Source organism: Leucopleurus acutus (assembly GCF_964270905.1).
Source record: "Leucopleurus acutus genome assembly, chromosome: 4".
In the NCBI taxonomy this organism is placed as follows: domain Eukaryota; kingdom Metazoa; phylum Chordata; class Mammalia; order Artiodactyla; family Delphinidae; genus Leucopleurus; species Leucopleurus acutus.
This window is the reverse complement of record NC_139146.1, coordinates 106,857,159-106,881,986: the sequence shown is the minus strand read 5'-3', so window position 1 is coordinate 106,881,986 and position 24,828 is coordinate 106,857,159. Positions and strand designations below refer to the sequence as shown.

General features: G+C 38.4%; 1 protein-coding gene across 8 annotated transcripts in view; it reads right to left on the bottom strand.

The window, feature by feature from the left end:
- RUFY3 (RUN and FYVE domain containing 3) overlaps positions 1 to 24,828 on the bottom strand; it is an 84,103-nt gene that overhangs the window by 45,169 nt on the left and 14,106 nt on the right. For 2 of the 8 annotated variants that reach the window (XM_082838383.1, XM_082838387.1), the window contains exon 1: positions 22,570 to 23,307. The exons of the other annotated variants lie outside the window; for them this stretch is intronic. In XM_082838383.1, coding sequence (XP_082694509.1) covers positions 22,570 to 22,747 — 178 coding nt within the window. In that variant the 5' untranslated portion in view covers positions 22,748 to 23,307. Of the gene's footprint in view, positions 1 to 22,569; positions 23,308 to 24,828 lie in introns of those variants that run through there. 8 annotated transcript variants of the gene reach the window in all.

The window sequence follows — 24,828 nt, the reverse complement described above, 5'->3', positions numbered from 1 at the left end:
ATGTGCCCAGAGAGAGTATGGAAGTTTCATGCTCCTTCCCACATACTTTGCCCTATGCTTCTCTTCCATCTGGCTGTTCTTGAGTTGTGTTCCTTTATAATACACCTGTACTTTAGCAAGTAAACTCTTTCCTTGAGCTGTGTGAGCCAGTCTAGCAAATTATAAAACTTAAGGAGGGGTCATAGAAACCTCTGATTTATAGCTGGTTGGTAAGAAGGACAGGTGACAACCTAGACTTGTGATTGGCATCTAAAGTGAGGGGGCATCTTGTGGAGTCTGTGTTAACCCCAAGTAGACAGTGTCAGAATTGAACTGGTGTTGGAGAACTGGTGGGTGTGGGAAAACTTCCCCACACATTTAGTGTCAGAAATGTTGTGAGCAATAGAGGAAAACACTTTTCTTTCAGGTATCCGTTTCTCTAATCTTTAAAAAGTGTCCGTTTCTAATTCCAGCTTGCCCAAGAGTTCCTAAGAAACCACACTTTCTTCTTCTTCACTGCCCTCCCATATCATAATACAATCAATTTTAGTTTGGGAAAGTTTCCCAAACATCTTCAAGTACCTTTACCTGAAGAATTCTGCACCACAGAAGAATACCCAGAAGATTTCTGGGAACATCTAGAAGTTGGGACAATAGTCAGTCTTCTCTGTTTTGATGCAACATAAGAAACTTAGGTGATAAGTACAAATTCAGGAATTCCTTACTCTGCTCAATTTACTCCACAGAAATAAGTTAAATATTAGGGGGCAACACAGTGATCTAGCATAGTTAGATCTCTGATCTAGAAGAGTTAGAGCTGTCTCTCTCATATTCCCCGGGTGATATTGCAGAAATTACAAATTTCTTTATATCTAACCTGTAAGATACTGAGAGAGACAATCCTCCATGGACTTCTTGTGCTACTACATGTCTTTATGGGTTGTATCAAGACTGAAAGGCTCTCAATGCTCTTTGACCCAGGCCATTTCTCAGGTTTGTCGTGTCCTTCACCAGTATCCAAGAAATAGGCTGATTTTTCAGTTTGTAAGTAGAGTAAACCCCAACCTTGACAAAATATAGGAATAATCTCTACCCTTAACTTAACTCCTTGGAATATTGTACACTTGTGCTCCAAATGAGACAACACCAAAAGTAATATAGTTAAAAGCATGATAAATTCCAGTATAGGATTTGAGGCAGACCCTAAATATGAAATTCACAGAAAACATGGAAGAAAGTATTCCAGATGGGGAGAATGGGTATGTGAAGTGAGGTGAAGGAAATAAGAATGGTGTGGGGAGTTCTTCCTGGGGAGAACTGGAAAACAGGAAAGGTAAAGTCAAATGACAGGTCTCTAAAACTAGACCTGCATATCCAGGAAGCAGGCAATGGGAACCAATGTAGGTTTTGAGCAGGGAAGTCACATGATTAGAACTTTGTTTCAGGATGATTAGTCTGAAAGGTTTATGCAAAGAGAATCTGAAGAAGTTGGGGGAGAGGATCAAAATGGCTTCACCTGAAGAACTGGACCTGTTAAGGATACAGAGGAGTCGAGAATAACCTAAAGTTGTTGCCCTGTGAGCCTCGAACACTGTGCTGAAAATGGAAATGAAAAAAACTGAATAACTGTTTTGGAAGTAAGGGGTAAAATCAGCTTGCCTTTGGATACAATAAAGGATACAATGATGTAGAAGCATTTGAAACATAATTTTCATCACATAGTTGTAAATACAAACTAAAGTTTGGGTTGGGATAATCACTAGCCAAGGGATAATAGTACCAATGATTAGAAATAAGATGTTTCCATCAGAGGAGATGGTTTAAAGAGAAATAGACGGATGCAAGGTAACTGGCCTTTAAAGGGTGCCAACAATTATAGGCTAGGAACAGAACACAACATACTGGCATTGCTGGAAGAGCTCTTTTGCTTATATCTTGGTAGCTAGAGCTGAAATGGATATACACCAGAGAGGCACTACGGGATACTGGACTATCTTTCAAATTAAAGGTCACAACCCCTTAGTCGGGTATAAAAATCGATTTAGTATGTCCTACAGTGTAAGGTTATACGTTGTTTCATGAAACTTTTGTTCTAGATATTTAGAAATAAATGATGTGTGTATGGAATTTTGATGAAAAAGTATTTTTGAGAGCCAACTAGGTTTGAACTTTGGTATAGTGGTTAACAGCACAAGCTCTGGAGCTAGTCTGTCGGACTTTGAACTCTACTTGAACTCTTCCCCTGGCTGTGTAACCCTAGGCAAGTTCCTTTTCTCTTTTCTTTCATTTTTTTTTGCACTTATTATTTTGAGACAATTATAGATTCACATACAGTTTTAAGAAATAGAGAGATATTGTGTACCCTTAACCTAGTTCCCCCAAAGGTAACATCTTGAAAAACTAGAGTAACTTATCACAACCAGGATATGACACTGAACTGTATCACAAGGATCCCTCACTTTGACCTTTTACAGCCCACAAGCACTTCCCTCCTGTCTCCTACCCCCTTATAACCCATAGCGACTACTAATCTGTTTTCCATTTCTGCAGTGCTGTCATTTCAAGAATGTTATATAAATGGAATCATACAGTATGTAACTTTTAAAATTGGCTTTTTTTCACTCAGCATAGCTCATGAGGGATCCATCTAGGTTATCAATAGTTCGTTCCTTTTTATTGCTGAGTAGTAGTCCACTGGGGAAGTTTCTTAACTCTGTAGACCTTACTTCCTTCATCCATAAGATAATGATAGGGTTTTGAAGATTAAACAAGTTCATGTATGTTAATCATTTAGAAATGCTTGGGATGTACTAAGAATAAAAAATTGTGGGACTTCCCTGGTGGCACAGTGGTTAAGAATCTGCCTGCCAATTTAGGGGACACAGGTCGAGCCCTGGTCTGGGAAGATCCCACATGCCGCAGAGCAACTAAGCCCATGTGCCACAACTACTGAGCCTGCGCTCTAGAGCCCACGAGCCTAGAGCCCATGCTCTGCAATAAGAAAAGCCACAGCAATGAGCAGCCTGTGCACTGTGACGAAGAGTAGCCCCTGCTCGCCACAGCTAGAGAAAGCCCACGCACAACAACAAAGGCCCAACACAGCCAAAAATAAATAAATAAAAACAAGTTTTTAAAAAATAGTTAGCTATCAAAATTATTATGGTCCTCCATAAGTAAGTTTAAAATTTTTATTTAATTTAAAATAAACCTTCATTGAATGTCTATGTGATACAGTGCTAGATACTAAGAAAATTTCTTAGATATGTTCCTTCCATTTTTCAGAACAGTGGACATCAAGTCTCAACTCACAAAATATATCAAGGAACCAGTAAGCCATCTTGATGAGGTATTATTCCATACAAGTTATATTATTTCCCTAATTCAAGTAATGTCCCAGCCACTCCAATGCTCAGAGAGATGAGTAATCTGCGCAACTGCAAGTTCACATAATCGGTTTCAAAGGTTTGTAGTAAGTACAGGTAGGAATTCAATATTTATTGAGAAGCTAAAGGTAGTAAACCATGTACTTTTATTATTTCATTTAATCTTCATAATTTTCTAGTGAGTTTCAAAACTTTTAGACCTAAATTAATAGCATATAATGAGATGAGATGTGAGATAATTGATCAATGTTGTAAGCATGATACGATTCCACCCTAAGAAGGCATTTCATATTCTACCAGACGGGAGTTACAGACACATTGACTGTAAAACCAACCATCACTGTAAGAAATCAGTTCACCAGAAAAACCTTCAATCTTGCCAAAATCAAAACAAAATAAAAGAAAAACCAAACCCCAAAGCTAACAGTTCAAATCTGTGACCTCCTAGAGTTTGTCATTTTAAAAAGCAGATTTTCAGGAGGCTGGAAGCCAGTGTTAACACATTTCCTATTAAAAAGCCACCTCTTATGACACAACCATAACAACAGATAAGAAACAGAATTAAAACAGCTCAGCAGTGAAGGTCTCCTGACAAGATCTGAGCCTACATACATCAGCAGCTTTCTCCGGTTCGGACTGCAGGCTCCTCCCCAGACCCTGAGCTGCTCTGGGTATTACATGTGGATAATACTCCATAACTCATGTTCATTCTTGTTACAAGTACTCATTTACAAAAACTCTAAGTTATGTAAACAGTAAAATTCTAGCATTTCATATAACTGAAATGAGAAGAAATGTAGAAAACTGTATAAAAAAGACAAGGATGAAATGACTCAAAAAAAGTTAACAAGTAAAAGCCATTTTCCTTCCCCCTTCCTTCCCCTTCTGACTTTATTTTTTTAAGCTATATTCCAGAAAGACTTTTCTATAAGTAAGTTCTTGGCCAACATTACCATATACCACTTTACTGGTAATCTGCTAAGATCATCAAAGTAACACAATTTACATCTTCTTACATGCACCCCTATGTTCATAGCAGCACTATTTACAATAGCCAAGACATGGAAACAACCTAAATGTCCATCAACAGATGAATGGATAAAGAAGATGTGGCACATATATACAATGGAATACTATTCAGCCATAAAAATGAACAAAATAATGCCATTTGCAGCAACATGGATGTAACTAGAGATTATCATACTAAGTGAAGTAAGTCAGAGAGAGAAAGACAAATACCATATGTTATCACTTATATGTGGAATCTAAAATATGACACAAATGAACCTGTCTATGAAACAGAAACAGAATCAGGGACATAGAGAGCAGTCTGGTAGTTGCGAATGGGGAGGGGGTGTGGGGAGGAATGAACTGGGAGTTTGGGATTAGCGAATGCAAATGGGTATATATAGAATGGATAAACAACAAGGTCCTACCGTATAGCACAGGGAACTATGTTCAATATCCTGTGATTAACCATAATGGAAAAGAATATGAAAAAGAATGTATATAAGTGTATAAGTGAGTCACTTCACTGTACAGCAGTAATTAATACAACATTGTAATTCAACTATACTATAATAAAAAAAATTCACACATCTTCTGGGGGTTTCCCTTTTTGATTTCACCTATGACAATCATTCACAAAAATTCCAGCAAAAAGAAATGAAAAGGAGGAGGCTGACTCTTAGAGTAGGCTTGATTCTTGCAGTAGTACCTTGTATCAAAGAAATAGAATTTTGCCAGGGCTAAGTCATAGGGAAGAAGTTTCTAAGAAGGGCACAGATTTGTTGGCCTATATGCAGCATTTTTCTTTAGTACGTAGTCTATTAAAGGAATCAAAACCTTAAACCTATCTAGTGCCTGGTAAATAATAATAATAATAATAATGATAATGGCAGCTAACATCAGTACTCACTGAATGAATCAACACTGTCCTCTTTTCTTTCTTGTCTATGAACTGTCAATCAACTAGACCATACTGATCTGCCTTTTCATCAAAATATATGTAACTAATTATATTAAAAGTAGAATCAAAGATGGAATAAAAAGATAGTTTGACTATAGGAAATGAGATGAAACTCAGGATAATTTACTCATTCAAAGTAAAGTGCTGAAGAAGAAACTATTGGGCATCACTGGAGAGAGAAAACTGCCTTAGTTTTTTGTCTGGTGTGACCAAATCTACGGAGGACAATACTGTCCTAAGTCTGATACGACTACCAAGAAGTTTAAGACAATCTCTGCTCTCAAGGATTTTACACTTTAACTAGGAATGTAAACACACAAGAATTAGAGAACAAGTAAAAAGCCTTAGGCTCCAAGTTCTGCAGGATTTGAATGAATGGAGAAATGAACTGGGCCAAAGCTGTCAGGGAGCGCTTCACAGAGCTCTCATCTAGACTAAATGGGGATGTGGGGGCACAGGGTGAGGGAGAAGGGAAGTAAATGCTCCGGGTGGGATGTCACAGGAACAACGCAGGAGAGGAGGCTGAGGTCAGCTCATGCAGTCAGTGAAAAGGCCAGTGTGGACAGAGTGGTGGGTGTGCGTGTGCTAGGAGAGCATACACTGAAGCTGGGGGACTTGTAGGTGCCCAGCCGAAGTGGGAGAATGTAAAATGATAAAGTGGAGCCAACCTTCAATTTTTCTATCTTTATTATAAAATGTGTAAATCACCTCGAGATCCCTAAAGTTAGGTGCCAATTATAGAAGAAATAATTATCGGTTTGGGGAACCTTCATGCATTTGAACATATGTGCTACTTTTCAAGGTAATTCCACCAGAAAGGAATGCTATTACATGACCAAGCTCAAAATGACTTAATGTTCTGGGAAATCTACAAATCAGAGCAACATTCCAGGTACTTGAAGTTCCTGGGATCTGTTTGTTTTTAAACTGCTTGTTCATGGTAATACATATAGATATATATATTTCTTTTCATGAATGATAAAAAATTTACATCTTCCTAACACATGGAAAAAACAGCCATAGAAAAATGATATAATCTTGAAATAAAATCCCCTTTGAACATATTATTATCTTAAAGGAACAGCATAAACATATATTAATCCCACTTTACTTGGAACCAGGAAGATAAAGATTTTTAAATGCAAGACTCTGAAAACCTAATCCTGTGCGAAGTACCTGCATGGAAAATCTGGCGAATATGCTTACTGCTCCAGTTACAGTCATGGGAAATAAAACCTAAAGCGGACACTTCCTCTTATGGAAAACAATCAAAAGGTGGTTAGAAGATTAAAAAAAAAAAGAAAAGAAAAAGAAAACTGAAAGATGTTGGTGTGGCACGCACCTTCTGTATCATCGCGCATTTGCTCCACCAAATCTGTCAAATCCTCCCAAGAGTCTTTGCAAACAGCAAAAAGAAAGGAAAAGAAAGATAAAATGTCATGCAAGCCAAGAAAGAAAAGTGTTATTAAAAACAAGGTTTCAAAAGGGATAACTGAAAGGGAGATGCCTAGAACTCTTTGGGCTTAACTCAGAGATTAGCAGTGAAAAGCGCTGGGAACATACCCAAAGAGGAATGTGACACTAACTGAGCAGAAATATCAACTATGACTATTAAATAGGTCTCAAAGCTAAGATTAATAATTTCAAGGCTTCTAATTTCACAGATTTTCTATGGGATCTGTATATCCCATAAATAACAGACTTTATTTTCCCACTGAAAATCAAGATGAGACTGTATTCTAGTGTACACAACACTGACCTCATTCAGTATTTCTTTTGATCCCTTCAGTGAAGCTAAAAAAACATGTGGAATGTTTTTTAGACTCAGGCCAAATATCATGATGCAAAACTAGTGACTTTTCCTAAAACAACCAAAGAATACCCTAAATACCTTTCCCGAGCCTTCCACCCAAACAGCTCTCCTTCCCCCAAACAAAAATAAAGGAAAAGTTGCTGTTTTGAAGATAAATCACTTATAATTCAAAAAAGACAGATGTTTATTCAGTTAAAAGTATAGTACTCTCTCTCCCCTCTTACTATAAACTCAGTGTTCTTGTATACAGAATATTCCATGTGAGACAAAAGGACACAGATGTCACGATTACAAATATAATAGATACTTTATTATAGTGTCTTCTAATAGTGTCTTAAAGCTGTAAGATCATTATCTGTTCTGAAATGAATTTTGAGAACCTATAGAAAGTTTTTAAAAAATGGATTAGGTTCATCCTTCAGTAACTCTGAAACCATGGTATTATACACAGCTGCAATATTCATAATTAAACCCACCAAATCATGTGAATTTTATATGTGTAAATACGCAAATACAAGTAAAGGTAAGTTCTCAGAGGATGAAGCATAACAGAAATGAGAAAATGGGCAAAGAATACTTTGCCCATGACAAGCCCTCTTTCTTGAAAAATTTATCATGGAAGCCAGCATAGGGTCTGAAGCAATAACTTGGAGTAATGATCCAGAAAAAGAATTTATCATTTGTCCTACTCACTAGTTCATTATATTAACACTGTAATTAAACTGGTCAACTTTGGTTCTCACGTGGCATAGTGATTTTCAAGTGGAATGTAAGCATTCATTCTAATGTGAAATATATGTTCAGTTATCCTGTAAAGACGTGCAAAAAAACCCACAAATATATAAAAAGTTAAAATTTAAATTCAGAAAACAGGGAAGCAGATGGGGATCTAGTAAAGTGATATGTGATTAAAATGGAACTTTTTTGAAAACTACATATATAGAGATTATTGGTTAGGTCAGACACAAAGATAGGCAATATAAAAAGTAATATAAAAGGTAATATAAAAAGAATGCAAGTACCTATACCCTATTACACTTGTACCATTCCCCAATTCAAAAGTTTAGAAATCAATGACTTAGAAAACCAAGCACAGGAGTACAGCTCAGAGAACCAGGATTAAATTCCTAACTTCTGTCAACATCCCAAGCAAGTCACTTTATAAACAGAGGTAGGAGAACATGATAGTTCAGAGAACAGACTCAGGAGCTGGAACACCCGGGCTCACGTCCCAGCTCCACCCCTTACTGTTTGTATGACCTTGGTCCAGGAACTTCATCTGTTTTTCCTCAGTCAGTTTCCTCATCTATAAACCATGGACAAGAGGATTACCTATCTTACAGCCCTGCTGCAAGGAGTAAAAAGAGTAAATACAGGTCCAAAATCTTTTAGCTGAATATTTTCTGGCCAAATGTATTCTGAAAGGCAGAATTTTATTTTTTTTAGAAAGGTAAAACGGCATATACTGAGGCCAACATGTAGAACCAGCAGGGCCTGAGACAGCACTTCACAGGCAAGCACATCAGCATTTCTGCAGGACACATATGGATATTCAGATTAAATGGGATAAAGACTATAAATAGCCTGAAGTAAATTCAGGTCATGTTTTAGCATCAAATGAGTTCAGGCAAATTTATGAAAAATGCTTTTGGCTTTAAGAGCTTTTTTTTGGATTTATGTCTAGAACACTTAGAAAGTATCTCATACAGAAAAAGCACAATATTATAATTTTACAATGAATTTGTGTTAAAAGACATCATATATATATATTTGCATATATGATTTTCAAGTATAATCCTCTGAAAATATAATATGCTACAGATTTATATTATGTAGGATTATAGATTCATAAGAATATTCTTTTAACGATCATGTTAGTTTGCCATACAGACTTGCCATGTGACCTTGTGAAAATCCGTAAGGTGACTTCCTATTTTATTCTTCATTTCTTTAACTAAAAACTACATTTGTCACCTAATAAAAGTCTACTCTATTAAAGCAAAATATAAAGAAACTCCAAGATTTGTGCAAAGAAGAGCTCAGGAAAGTGAATTTCTAGTTGGAAATGGGTGTGGGTACAAGGGATCTCTCTGATTTTCCCCTTGGCATGGGCCACCTAGAGCACTTTTCTGTTCCAACCAGACATATTTTGTTTTGTTTCTAAAACAACATTTAAAATTATGAGTGTCAGAGTGATGGAATCAATTTAAAAGAGCCCTCCTCCCCAGAAAGGTAAAAGGTATGTTTTCTCCTTTTAAAGTTGTTACCCACTTTACCTTGGCATGCTCACAGTTTTATTGTAATAAAGAATGGATACCATAATGCTCTTTAATAACCCCCAAAGAAGGATTTATAAAAGATTTTTAAAAATTGTGCCCTCTGGAATATGTTCAAATTATTAAAACAACAACAATAAAAACAAAAGTATGTAATACATGAATCAAAGAGGTGGGTGGCAGCATGACCAACTCTTCTCTTTCTCAAAACATTTCCTTTTTCTAGGGATAATACTTTGTTGACTTGAGCATGTTTTGCCTGGTCTAAAAAACTATATTACCTTTAATTTGTATCATAATACATATTCACAAATTGCAAAGAAGCATAATCTAAAGCCTTGCTGGTTGATACAAAAGATAGGTCTGGATTAAAATTTTGCTCTAGATAATGCATAGTGCAGAGCTGTAGCAATCAGAATTGTGCCAGATGTGCACTATATTAAAGTGAATGGTAAAGGGGAGCTTCCAAAGTTACTCTGGCTAAACAGACAGCCTCAGTTCACTCAGAACACTGACTCATAAGGAAAGGAGTGCATACCTTATAAATGCCAAGTGGATTGTCACAGGGTGTGGTGCCATGAGACCAATGCAATGTCAGGACCACCACTCCACTCTAAACGCTTGGATTTAAAGCAGTTAAAAATGCTGCTCCTAACAGACTCTATCATCTTATTTTTAAGATGCATATGAACAAAGACATCTTTTAAAGTCAAGAGATAAGAGACAGGCTGGAACTATACAAAGGCCCTGAATTAGGAAGCATAGGTAATTTGAGGTTCACTGAACCATTTCCTGGCTAAACATGGAGACTAATTTACTTAGCTCTGGAAATATTTAATTAGGTGGTACTGTAAAATAGATGTTCTTACGGTACGTGGTGACTCAATGATGATGCAGTGTGGTCTGGTAAAAGAGGGCCTAGCTTTGACACTGGACCCTGCATAGCTACTTCTTTTTTCTCTCCATGAGGGAGAGCTGAAGCTCCATCCCTCCTGAGAAGCACTGGAATAGACTCAAAGTGCTTCTCCATTGTTTATGTACCCAGGCTTGTGAGATCTCTCTTCTCGATATGTTCTCTCTTCAGGAGTATTATTACTATAGACAAGGGAGTTGCAGTCAAGTTTAGAGACAAAAGCAACCAAGTTACACTGTCTCCTTGAGGCTAGGTGTCTTTGATTTAGAGTGTTACTTTTTAAAAGTTTACTAGAGTTTCTTGAGAGTTTCTTGAGGGGACAGCCTTCCTGAAGCCCCAACCACTGATCACAAATAACTCTGAAGGACTGTTGTGAAAGTGAATGTTAATTAATTTAAAGTACTTAGCAAATCACAGGTACTCAATGTCAACTTTACATTTATAAGAAACCAATATGTGCCCTGTATTTTGATTTGGCTACAAACTGGAGTCCTCTAAGTATATTTGCCATAATTATTCAAAGGAAATAGAGGTAATGGGATTGGGAAAACAAACAAACAAACAAACAAACAAAAAAACTAAACTAACTATTAAACACAGGGAAAGAACATAAGTCAATGTAAGTAGAACAAGGACAAATTTAGCAGCTGAGACACTGTTAAACAATAATATAATTAGGTTGGTAACCTAATAATAAATATTAGCAGAGGAACTGTCAAGCTAACTTAAAAAAAATGCTAAGAGGTCCTGCTATAATAAACCAGTAATTTAGGCCAAGGTCTATCTTCTCCTCAAAGTATAATAAAAAACAAAAATATCTGCAAAGAAATACAAATGGTCCTGGAAAAGGTAATATTAAGTTACTGTGGGGCTTCCCTGGTGGCGCAGTGGTTGAGAGTCCGCCTGCCGATGCAGGGGACACGGGCTCGTGCCCCGGTCCGGGAAGATCCCACGTGCCGTGGAGCAGTTGGGCCCATGAGCCATGGCCGCTGAGCCTGCGCATCCGGAGCCTGTGCTCCGCAATGGGAGAGGCCACAACAGTGAGAGGCCTGCGTACCACCAAAAAAAAAAAAAAAAAAGTTACTGTGACACTGTGATTTATAATAAGAAATATATCTTTGGTTTTCATGCCCAGTCCCTGACAGAGGCCTCCTGAAACCGTATAAATTCCTAAGTGCTAAGAACAGTAGGAGCATCTTTTGTTCTAATCAGGTGACTCTGGGTGGCTCCTGAATGGGATCTGGTTCCCATCATTAGAAGCTTGGAATTATCAGCAACACTCCCCCACCTCTCTGAAGAGACGAGAGGGGCTGAAAATGGAGTTAAAAATTGGTCTTATCCATGTGAGGAAGCCTCCTTTAAAAACCAATAGTATGGGGTTTGAAAGCTTTCAGGTTGGTGAACACATTCACACACGGGGAGGGTGATGCATTCCAACTAGACAGGGACAGAAGCTCCTGCGCTCTGGGCCCTCCCAGACCTCACCCTACGTATCCCTTCATCTGGCTGTGCATCTGTTTCCTTTATCATATCCTCTAATAAACTGGCAAACGCTAAGTTAAGTGTTTCCCTGAGTTCTGTGAGCTCTTTAGCAAATAACTGAATATAAGAGAGAGGTCATGGGAATCTGTGATTTGTAGCCCAGCCAGAGAGAAGTGGTGGGTGACCTGGGGCCCTACAACTTGCATTTGGCAGCTGAAGTGTTATGGTTGTGGGCTGGGAGGGAACAGTCTTGAGGGTCTGAGCCTTTGATCTGTGGGATCTGATGTTATCTCCAGGTAGACAGAGTCAGAAAGGAGTTAAATTGTGGGACACCCAGCTGGTGTCATGGAATTGCTTGGTATTGGGAAAAATCCCACACATTTGGTGACAAGAAGCGTCGGAAGTGAAGTGTTCTGTGTGAAAGTAAAAGAGAGACACAAGAGGAGGAATGCAGGTTTTTCCAATACAGTTATCAACATTTGAGCCGTTTAATATTTGCTGAGCACGAACGGGGAGCACAGGGCTTTCGAACGGGGAGCACAGGGCTTTACTAAGGCAGTTAGGACAGTTAATCTGTACAGAAGAGACAAAGATGAAATATCCACAGACACTGCCCTTGAGGAGAACTATGTAACTATGACACAAGGTAAAAAGGGATTGGTATTAGATAAAACAGATTCCTAAGTCAGGTGAGCAGCTACGTGACACAGGGCCTGACGGGGAGTGAGGGGATGAAAAAAAGGGGCCTCCACTGCATCAGGAGACCCTTTGCCCTCTTGCCTGAATGGCTGCAATGGCAGAAAATAACGTCTCTGACTAACTGGACCTCAACTGGGTAGCTGCTGCCCGTAAAAGAGGACACTGTGAAATTCTCAGATAACACAGAGTACATCTCATACATACCCTAAGTTTTACAGCTCTTGGAGAAAGAAAAAAGAAATTCCAGCAGCCTTTTCATTGTAGAAAGTAAACCATAGCAATCTTAGAGAAGTGTGAAATTTCTCACTGTACAATCAGCAGTAAAATTCATTCTCTTCTGCTAGGACACTGTCACTAGCTCAAAGAACCCCCCCCCCCCAAAAAAAAACAGATAAAACATTATCATGCAGTTTGCAGCTGCTGAATCAACTGTCCTAAAACCCCACAACTGTTTCCTTTGAAAGTTCAGATTTTAATAGTGTGGGAAACCACAACCAACTGCAGTGGCAAAAGATGAAAATGAGTTGCAAAGAAGCAGCCAATATGAAAATTCATGACACCATGGCATTAAATTTTTTTTTAATGTTTACTGCAGCTTGGAAATGTGTATAAAAAAAAGTAAAATATATTACTATTTGACCCAGAAATTCCACTTCTAAAAATGAAATTGTTCAAGTGAAAAGTGTTCAATTTATAAACATAATGATGTACCAAAACTGTTTGGGGTAGCCTAATTTTGAAATAACCTAAATATCTATCATAAGGGAGTAAAGAAATCATGGCACATCCAAACAAGTGAAGACATTAAATGAGGCAGTAGAGATTTCTATTTACTGAAGTGGAGAGAAGAACGGCAGGTCACACAAGACAGGTATGTGATGACCTTACATGCATAAAATTGTGCGAGTTTGTAAACGAACCACATGTGTATATATTAAAAAAGAGAATCAGGTTGCTAGAGCTTACCAGTGGTTACTGATAGGTGCTAGAATTTTAGGTGAATTCTACTGTTTTATATATTTTTACTTGTCTGTATTCTGTGACTCTTAAATGCGAGTATATTATACAACTTTAAAAATAAAGTTGTTTTCACTAAAATTCATATATATATATATATAAAATTCTAAATATATTTTTCTAAGAGAACCCCAGTATTTTCAATATGCTGATATAATATTTTTTTATTGGGGGAAATTTAATTATGATGAAAAATAAATACTTAGGGGTCATTTGACAATAAGTATGTTTCACTGTCCCTCTACACATGTGTTTCTAAGCTCATCAAATTCAGCTATTTGTTCTCTGGCAAAGTTCAAATACAAAAAAATTGCAAGGGAATGAATTTTAGTATTTACTTCCCTGTACTCAAAAGTACTTCATAGCAGTCCCAGTGGGGTTAGAACAACAGCAAAGGAAAATCATGCCCCATTATACTCTCCACCTTCCCAAAAAAGGGGCACAACCAACAAACCCAAAATAATACAGAACCACACTGAAGCACAGAGAATACTGTGGGCGCTCTCAAGTGACAGCCGTGCTCTCTTCCTAGCCAGGTCTCACAGGTACCCAGGCTTGGGAATCCAACAGCTTGAATTCCAATCTGAGATCCATCACTGAGTATTAGTTATCTAATCTGGTACAGCATGTACCTCTGGAAAATGACAAAGATGTCCATGATTAGCTTAGGACAAATAACCTTCTGGCACTAGGCGCTGATAACCCAAAGAAGAGTTAATGTGAACTACACTAAGAAAGTCACAAATTAAAGGAAAAGCTCCGTTCAAAAACGGTCCAGAAAAAGCTCACCAATAAAGAGGAAAGACAGTAGTAAGGCACTGTGATTAATGACAGGGCACTAAAGCAGACTCCAGTGACAGGAGTACTAGGGAGTTGGGAAGAAATTGAAAGCAGACCTGAAATCAGAAGGAGAAAGCTGATTTTAGGGAGAGCACATTACTGTCAGCTCAGAGGAAACATGTAGCTCTTCTATGGTTTCATTACAGATTGAGGTACAAATGGAACTCTGCTGATACTTCTCTCCCAGATTTAGGATTTTATAAAATCTCAGAGGCAAGTGGGTAAAACTTGCCTTGGAAAGGTGACTAGCCAGACTATTCCCAGAGCAGAACAACAAGAAGGGATGAACCTCGTCCAAAGAACTTTGTCTGGTAGGCTTCTGAGATGGTAGTAAAAGCTATAACCTCTTCACTTTGAGAAGTTCACGAAGACTGCCTTGTGCACACGTAATCACAACTCGAGAGAACCTGACTATGAGGCTAACCGGGTTGGTGGCAACAGATATTCCAATAATCTCACTGAGGGCAGATTACAAAAGGAGGAGTGCCAGAGCGAAAGCAAAGAACAACACGATTCTGTAAAACAGAGAATCCTAACAACTCAGGTTTTATTTTCTGAACACAGGAAAGGAATAAATCAAATGCTGTACTAAATGCACCTAAGTCTATGTGCTGTGGGTCACCCTTGTGCACAGCATGCAGCATTTAGACAGCTCTGAAAACAAAGCATGCCAAAAAATAAACCCTGACCTGTGACCTGGAAAAACTCAAGATGTTTACTAGAAATATTAAAAAATTATAGTGGAAATTGAATCTAAAGCAGTAGCTCCACTTTTTTTTTTTTTTTTTTCCGGTACGAGGGCCTCTCACTGTTGTGGCCTTTCCCGTTGAGGAGCACAGGCTCTGGCCGCGCAGGTTCAGCGGCCATGGCTCACGGGCCCAGCCGCTCCGCGGCATGTGGGATCTTCCCGGACCGGGGCACGAACCCGTGTCCCCCGCATCGGCAGGTGGACTCTCAACCACTGCACCACCAGGGAAGCCCAGTAGCTCCACTTTTAGGCTATTTCTCCTATTCATGGCTGTTGGAAACTCTGTCATGTAAGGTACTTAACTCTGAGTTAGAAAGATGGATGACTGCACATCTACAGTTTTCATTAAGCTTTTTTCTTTAAAGAAAAAAATAACATTGTTTCTTGATTATAGTAATATATCCTCTTGTAGAATATTTGGAAGACATAATGAAGAATGAAGACTATAAAAATCATCTGTAGTTCCACTATCCAGAGAAAACCACTTTTTTACATTTTTCGTACATTTCCTTTCACTTGTGTGTACGTGTACCTATATTTAAAGCAAATTGTGGCAACTAAGACCCAACGCAGCAAAAAAAACTGTGACCACAGTGTATATGTGGCTTGGGAGACACTTTTTAAAACTTACTATATTTTATTTTATTTATTTATTTTTTGCGGTATGTGGGCCTCTCACTGTTGCAGCCTCTCCCGTTGCGGAGCACAGGCTCCAGACGCGCAGGCTCAGCGGCCATGGCTCACGGGCCTAGCCGCTCCGCAGCATGTGGGATCTTCCCGGACCGGAGCACGAACCCGTGTCCCCTGCATTGGCAGGTTAATTCTTAACCACTGCGCCACAAGGAAGCCCATAAAACTTACTATATTTTAAAAAATACTCCCTGCCATTAAATATTCTTCCACAACACCATTATTAGTGTTTGTTGTACTGATGCTCTACAATTTATTGAACAATTTTCCTATTAGGTTATTTAAGTTGCATTTAAAGTTTTGCTACTATAAATCATAATACAGTGATAAATATATATACCTATATATTTTGCCTTTATCTTTGATTATCTCCTTAGGATAGATATCTGGTAAAACAACTGGAACTTAATTTTTCAAGGCTCTTGATTCACACCGATAAAGTGATTTCCAAAAAGGCTGTACCAATATATATCCTACTAGCAGAGCCCTATCTGAGCCTTCCCACACTTTCATCAGCACTGAATATTAATCATAGATATTTTAAACAACAACAACAAATTATTTGTTGTACTAAACTTCCATTTTTTTTTTTTTGCGGTACGCGGGTCTCTCACTGTTGTGGCCTCTCCCGTAGCGGAGCACAGGCTCCAGACGCGCAGGCTCAGCGGCCATGGGTCACGGGCCCAGCCGCTCCACGGCATGTGGGATCTTCCCGGACCGGGGCACGAACCCGTGTCCCCTGCATCGGCAGGCGGACTCTCAACCACTGCGCCACCAGGGAAGCCCTAAACTTCCATTTTTGAAATAAGATACAATGAGTCTATAATATGAGATAAATGATTTTTAAAAATTTAAAATACCCAGAAACATAAGTTATGTGTAATGGAGGGAAGGTATTCCAATAATCTTTTCATAAACTTTTCTTTTAAGAATGATTATTTTCTGGGGTTATGAGGCATTAATGAGTTCACCTAAAGTGTGGTAGATAGCTACAATAAACAGTACACAGTAATATAAGGCCTTCTGAAGGATGCAAAAGTTTTACCCTAAAGAACTTTCTGTATAATCTCATAAAGTATGAATCACATAGGTTAAAATAAATCACTGGAGAATGATTTAAAGTGCATTCAATCAAATGACACAGACCGTATCCAACGATTCAGGAGATGAAGGATATTGGACTTTTTGGAAAAGGTTCATTGATGAACCCTTTCCTAATTTAATGTCAGCACGGAGAATCTAAAGCGGGAATAGTATAACAACAAGAATAATCAGGGTTTTGGCAAAGTGCAGAATCACAGCCTGATTGAAATAGGTAAGCATTGAAAAGGAGTTTGAAAAAACATTTGATAAGTAAAATTACCCAAAAGAAGGGCATGGGAATAGTTAGCTAAAGAATAAGGATTCAACGTCATTACTGTTTCAGACAATCCATAATCATGAACATTACTGCTACCACAAACAGCTTTCCACGTCATTTTGCACATCTACTTGAGAAACATTTTAAATTTAGCACATAAAGGTGCTGCCTGCCCACCAGGTCAGTTTCAGCAGTGTGCCATTTTTACTGTTTCGCAGCATCTGCACAACTATGTAAATATTTTTATGGGCTTTATAAAAACGGGTGGAAAGAGGAAAAAAAACCCCAAGTGGATAAAATGCTAAGATATCCAATTTAATTGATGGCAATCAGCAAGCCTGCCCCAATTGGCATGCTTTTGGCCTCATTTGGATGCTCACTGGACATAAGCTGGTCAATGCCACGTTCAATTGTGTACAAAACTACTGGAAATATGTCACCAGAGACTGGGAGGAAGATGTTCTTTATGACACACAGGTCTATTGTTGAATTGCGGTGTAGGTGAGCTGCATGTGGGTTGGATGGAGGCTCCAACACTTACTACATCTCTGAATCTGTCAATTTGTAAAATGGGGATAACAGTACCTAGGCTCAAAGGGTTTTTGTAAGGATTAAATGAGATAATACATATATATTACTTAGAGGAAACAGTTCCTGGCACAAAGTAGCTGCTCAATAAACCATAGCATCTCTTCTTGCTACACCACCACCACCACTACCACCTTTTCAGGAATATTCTACATTCAATATAAAGGCTGCCTGAAACAGGCTCTTGTACAAGAATGAAAAGTTTACTTTCTTGAAGACTCATTTGGCAATTTTATAAAGAATGAATCAGTATAGGAAGAGAAATGGTTTGGAGAAAAGCTAAAAGTAGGTGTAGGAATCTGGATGTGACATAATTAGATCCTGGTAGTTGCGGAAACTAAAATGAAAGACAAAATTAAGCTTCTGCTGTGGAACGGAGCACATAAATCCCTCTTTTATGGCCTAACACATACAGCACTATTTGTTTAATCATAGCAGAAAACTACAATAACCAGATGCCTTAAATCTGGTTTATATAATTTCATACATATATATTTCATACATTGGCTCTGTACCATGGTACTGCAGTGATTGCCATTTTACTTGTTGAACTACCCTACTTCCCACTTGTCAATAAGCTCAGAAAATACGGAGGAGCGGGCTTATTCACTGTGCTGTACCTCAGGACCTAGCATAGTGTGGAGCATAAATTCTGATCTTATGATAAAAACTGTGTTTTTTAAACACTGCTTTTTTTCTTTGGGGGTTCTAACAGACCCTAAGGATTTTTCCCCTAGGAAAAAAAAAGCACAAATGTAAAATTTTACATATAATTTTTTGAATCATGGTTTCCAGATTTAGAAGCCCTGCACTAGACTGTAGTGAATTCATGCTATGAAGTTTCTTGGTAACCAGCCATTTGGCTTCCCCTGACAAAATGCCCACTGGGACAGGCACTTTTTTCATTAAAACATATGCAGGTCCCAAGCAAAATGGGGTTTTACTAGTGTGCAGTGATATTAATGAGTAAGAGTACGTTAGTAAATGTCAATGGAGTTATCTCAGCACCAGACACTTTCCACAGTCACCAGATAACAAACATTTTCCATTTCATCTTCAGGGGATTTTTCCTTGCTTGTTATATCAGTAGCGTATTCCCTACTAAATGGAAAAACCTGATCCCAAATCTACACCCATACTGTCCTTTGGGAGGTGTGGTCACTCTAAGTGTTACCTGGCTTTGAATTCCATGTCCAGTTCCTAAGGAACAGGATTGTCCTTTAGCAACTAAGTAGTTCACACTTGTTTTACAGCAGCCTCTGACATCTTTGTTTCATCTCTTTTCTCTCTTTTCCTTGACTGTGAATTCATTGAGGGCAAGGGCCACCTATTTCTTAGTCTCTAGAACTGGACTTTGCATGAAGGGATGCCCAATAAATATTTCTGACCAACTGACAGACCAAAACACACTCCTTGCATGTGGTGCAGTATCATTACTACGCTCACAGATGTTACATATAAGCTATCTCTTTATACATTACAGTATAAGTGCCAGATAGTCTAATGAACACTAAAGCAAAATGCAAATACCAGGGGAAAACTGCAGAGTTACGCAGTAACAGCACGTCTGAAGTCGGCCATCACATACAGTTCTCTCTAGTAACACTAAAATCAAAGACTTGAGCAGAGATTCTCTCCTCAATGTGCCTGCTCAGTGTATCATTTCTTCGTAGTCTGCCTCTTATTATCTGTATTTGAGAAGGAAATTTTCTAAGTCAAAAAAATAATTCAAAGCTTATAGCTGTCTTTATAACCAAATGGTATATTATACTGTACTAAACCGATCATCTGCGTTTCACCTCTCAATGTCAGATTCCTCTTCTTTAAAAGAAGGTTAATAGGAAAAGAAGTATTTCTTGATAACTGCGTTTTATTTTTAACCGATTATTTTCTCGTTTGTATGAATTTAAGCTACTAACCTTTAGTCTGTCTGGTAAACAACTAGTTTAGACTACTCCAGAAAGTTAGATATAAAAACAGAAATACACACTAAAACGGCAATAGATTTAAGAATGGGGCTTAAACTGTTGCAGCTCAAACCACTGCTCCATGAATAACTATTACACAAATAACTAAATTTATAGGGCACTTTACATTAAGTATCTCATTTAATCCTCCTAACCTACTATCTGGTAGGTACCAGTCCTAACTACTTGTTATACCCGAGCTTGGCCAGCTCACTATGTACTGTCTGAAACGTCCCCTCCAACCCCTACCCGCCACGGTGTCAGCCTGGTGATGGTCTAGTTATCACGCAAGGTTGAGCCCAGCCCAAGTGTCACTTACTGGATGAAGCCTTTGCTGAACCTTCTCCTTACAATTAAAGGTTTGGAGATTTGCTCCAGGTTTTTCAAAAAAAAGTGTATTAAAAGAAGTGAGAGAAAGATCACCTCCTTGACCACCAATGAGCACTGAAAGAATTAAGTGAGTTTTTATTCCCACGTATTTAAGAGTTAAGCTAGGCAGAAATTCTAGGTCCAGGCCTACACTTTGGACAGCACAGTGAAGGAAGGAACTGTTTTCAGAAAACAAAAGTTGGAAACCGCAATGCTTGTAGTGCTGAGGCCACAAAGTTAGTCTATATTATCCTCTTAAGAGGATACATTATGCTTTTGCCCCTTTTCTCTTGTGGGAGTCAGAGGGCCCCAATGCAGGATTTGCGCGGTCAGATGTCTGAAGTATTCTATGAATACTCCTGTGCCTGGGCACCAGGTGCTCCATTTTGTCAACACAGTAAGATTCCCATTATCACTGGCCTGGTGATCACCACTTAAAGGTTAGTAGCTAAATTAAACTTAACAATTGTCACTAGCATCAATATTAAAGCAGACATTTCTTTGGTTCAAATGACTGTTTAGACATCCAGAGTTAGCCAGTGGAGCAAGGAAACAAAATCCCTGTATTTTATTTACCTGGTTTCCTAGATCACTAAACCTACAGATGTTTTCCTGGGTCTGGACTTTCTTTTATTACTTCTAGTGCTAATCATTTGAAATTGTTTCTTCTTTTACCCAATTTAAGGCAGAATTCCAAAATTCATTTGTTAGCATTTCTCTATTTTCCTCCACACCCTCCATAGTTGACTCTTAGGTGTTGGGAACTTCCTATTTGTCTGTTTCCCTTAATCTAAGGATGTGCCACTTAAGCTTAGGTTGCAGCCCTCATACATTTTCCATCACAGAGTTCTCCATATTGAATTTAAACAGTACCACTACAAATGCTTATGTGAACCAAACAGCTCACTTTTGTTCACTCACAGGAATCTTGCTCAAAAAACAAATATGTATTCAAATTATTAAATTTGTTAAAAGTTATTTTGAGACACTGACACATTAAATTTTATAATTAAGGGAATATTTGATATCACGTGACTCTCAAAATGAATATATTTTAAAACAAAATATGCAAATTGAGGCATTTGCTAAAAGACTTCTTGGTAGCCTTCTAAAAATGTATTTTTCTTCCCTAAAGATTTTTAAAGCTTTGGAGGCTGTTCTTAACAGTACTGGCATTGTATGCAGTTCTAGCTGATGTCCTCTAACCCCTGTGTACATTCTGAAACTTAGAGCCAAAGGAAGCTGTCCAGCTGACAAATCAATTGTTAAAAGATGCAAAGGGCCTTAAAAACTACTTAAACATTGCCCTTAAAGACACACCCAAATGAATGCTTTGTGTTGTGATGTTAACCCTCCCTAAAAGTGTCTAACTGGGAAAATAAAATCCTTTTCAGACACAAAGAGTGAAATCTGAGTCATGATAAGATTGCAATGACACTAGGTCAAGGGAAAGGAATCACTTTTCCTAACCCAATTGCTAAGTGCAATTCACCTTGTGCCCTCTATCCTGCAGTATGTCTAAATATTAGGCAGATTTTATGAAGAATTTATTCTCATACGTGAGCATTTCTGTCTTCATTATTTTAAGGGTAGAGAATAAACACTAGCTAAGAGGTCACTACATGAAAATACAAAACAATTTGACTCAAATTATGACTCATGTTAATTCTCTTTCTTACTGTACTAAGAGAATTTAGGGGTAGAAGATGAAACGCTCTCACAATTTAGAAAAGGTTCTGGGAGAAAGTCACAAGTCAAGAACCACAAAGGTCTCAAAGGTACTGACAGTGGAAATTTCAAATGGGTCATCATAGATACCACAAATAACTTATAAAAAGCAATGGCCAATAGGTTCCATGGGAAGGAATTACCTTATCAATCATGCCTTTTTAAGGCATTGTGCTTTTTTAAGACACCATATTCATTAAATAAGCACTGAATGGAAAACTGCTGTCTCATCTAACCTTATAATCTATATTATTAAAGAAAAAAATGTTTGACCAAATATTTTCTAGATATCATAGCCTGTTTAACATTATATCCTGATGATAGGATACCCTTCATGAGCGTTTCAACTATATCATGTACAACCCTATAATTATGGTCATGCTTTTTTATCTTTATTAAGAATCACTACAATTTCTATAATATTTTAGCATCTAATCAGAATTAATAGCTTTTTCATTGTTGATTAGGGTCAGATGTGATAAGTGACCTCAAATGTTCTTTTTAGAGGCTTCAAGACAAAGAACTCTAAACAAGCACCAGCATCTTTTGAAAGGATACCTCAGGGGGCAGGGAAAAATTATTTTTCCCAGTAAAGTAGAAAAGGGGAGCTGGTGGTAGGTAAGGATGAAAGGTTTTCAGGCTTGTTAATAGTTTACAGCATGGGTTCTTCCTGCCTTTCCCTGACCCTCCCAGCCAGAGTAACAATGGGGATGCTGGTGAGATACTAGTGGATGGGTTCTAACCATACCTTCGTGGGTAGGCTCTGGGTCAGGTGTAAGTGAGATGTCATCCAGCTCTCGCAGGCAGAGCCATTCTCCATCCATAGACACTCGGAATTTGCAAAGGTAGATGGTCTCCATAGCAGCCTGTGTGATCTTGTCAGTGGTGGGGGTCGGCATATCGGTGGGAGGCGTCAGAGCCGACATGATGACTCAGCTGGGACCACAACACACACACACACACACACACACACACACACACACACACACACCCCGCACAAAAATACAGCCTCCTCAACAAAAACCCCCAATCCAAAGCTCTGCAACAAAGCTCTCAAGAAACGGGGTGGGGGAGGTTAAAAAAAACACACCTTATGGTTTAAGAACTAACTGTCCAAGATAAACAATTCTACACTATCTCTTCTCATAGACAGCTCCTACCACCTAGCACAATAAGATGATGCTTGTCTTCTTCCAGCTTCTCTCTTGTTATCTTCCCTTCCCTACCTCCTCCTTTTTCAGCTGAGCCAGAGGCTTGAAATCCTGCACAGCCGATGCTACCTTAGCTGGCTTTGAAAAACTGGCCTCTGTAAGAGTAAGTGAAAAATCCTCCTTCTCTGTGCAGGAAAAAAAAAAGTACAAAAGAAAAAAAAAACGAACAAAAAAATAAACCAGTATTTTCGATTTAGCCTAAAAAAAAAATCCTGAACTGCAGAAATCACTTCCAGGATCTGCTCAGAGGAGCTGGGATGCTGAGTTCTAATAGGATTGGTCGTGCGCAGTAAGCAGGGTGTTGACCAAAATGGCTGACTAATGAACTGAACTGAAAATTCAGGCTCATGTGACCAGCTGCTCTGAACGTAGGGCGAGCAATTCCCAGGATGCTTTATAGATGCTGCTGATGCAGGGAGAGCAATTAGGCTGCTAGCTCTCATCCTGCACAACCCACTTCCAGACTATGCTAGTCAAACTGTGATCAGACATAACACAATGCACATATCCTCATCAATTCCCCTCTCTGTGGGATAAAAGGGCTGGATAACAGGAAGACAGTTAATACTGGGTAATACTGCACAGCAAAGATGGTAAAAGAGGTAGTTAGATTACTTTAACAAGCACATAATTCACCTCTTTTTTCCTTATATACTTAGCTATCAAAATTCTTTGCTCTGCTAAAGGTGGTGTTTTAAGAAAAACTAAAGCAGATTTTCCATTTAAATACCATACTCTCAGGCATTCATAATTTCCTTCTCTAAAGTACAAAGATCTAACTTTGTAGACAGGACAGAAGTGCAAGAAAAAAAAACTTGAAGTGAAAAAAGTAAAATCCTTCCTGATTAATGGCAATTTCCCCCTCCCCTTCTGATATTGCTGTATTTACCAAGTTTCTGCATTAGATTATTTTCTAGTACCTTAAAAATTCTCCCATCTTGGCACATGCTAAGGGCACATTATCCAGTTCTCTTAAACCAATCTACCAGTTTACCCACCCACCCACGTATCTATACTATCCAAGGAGACCATTATGCCTTGGTAGCAAGAAGTTAGGTACTTGCTTTCTGAGCTACATAAATAACAAGGAGATAAGGGATGACAAAGATTTTCTTTGAAAATGTTTTGGACGATTGAAAACAAGTTTTTGTTTGTTTGTTTTTTGTTTGTTTTTACTTAAGGGTCTGGTTTTTAGGAGGAGCACAAAACTTCAAGAAATATGTCCCAAGATGATTTATTGTGTTCTAGGATTTCTTATCAGAGGGTTATCTAAAAACTGAAAGAAAAATTTCTCCTTGAGTATTATTAAAATTTTTAAAAATATTTATTCATTTTTGTATGCGTTAGGTCTTCGTTGCTGTGCACGGGCTTTCTCTAGTTGCGGCGAGCAGGGGCTACTCCTCGTTGCAGTGCACAGGCTTCTATTTGTGGTAGCTTCTCTTGTTGCAGAGCACAGGCACTAGGTGCGCGGGCTTCAGTAGTTGTGGTGTGTGGGCTCAGTAGTTGTGGTGCACGGGCTTAGTTGCTCTGTGGCATGTGGGATCTTCCCAGACCAGGGCTCAAACCTGTGTCCCCTGCACTGGCAGGTGGATTCTTAACCACTGCGCCACCAGGGAAGCCCAAGTATTTTTTATATATATATATATATATATACACACACACACACATACATACATACATATAAATAACTGAATCACTTTGCTGTATACCTGAAACTAACATAACATTGTAAATAACTATAATTCAATAAAACAAATTTTTTTTAAGTAAATGAAAAGGAAAGCCATACTGGAATA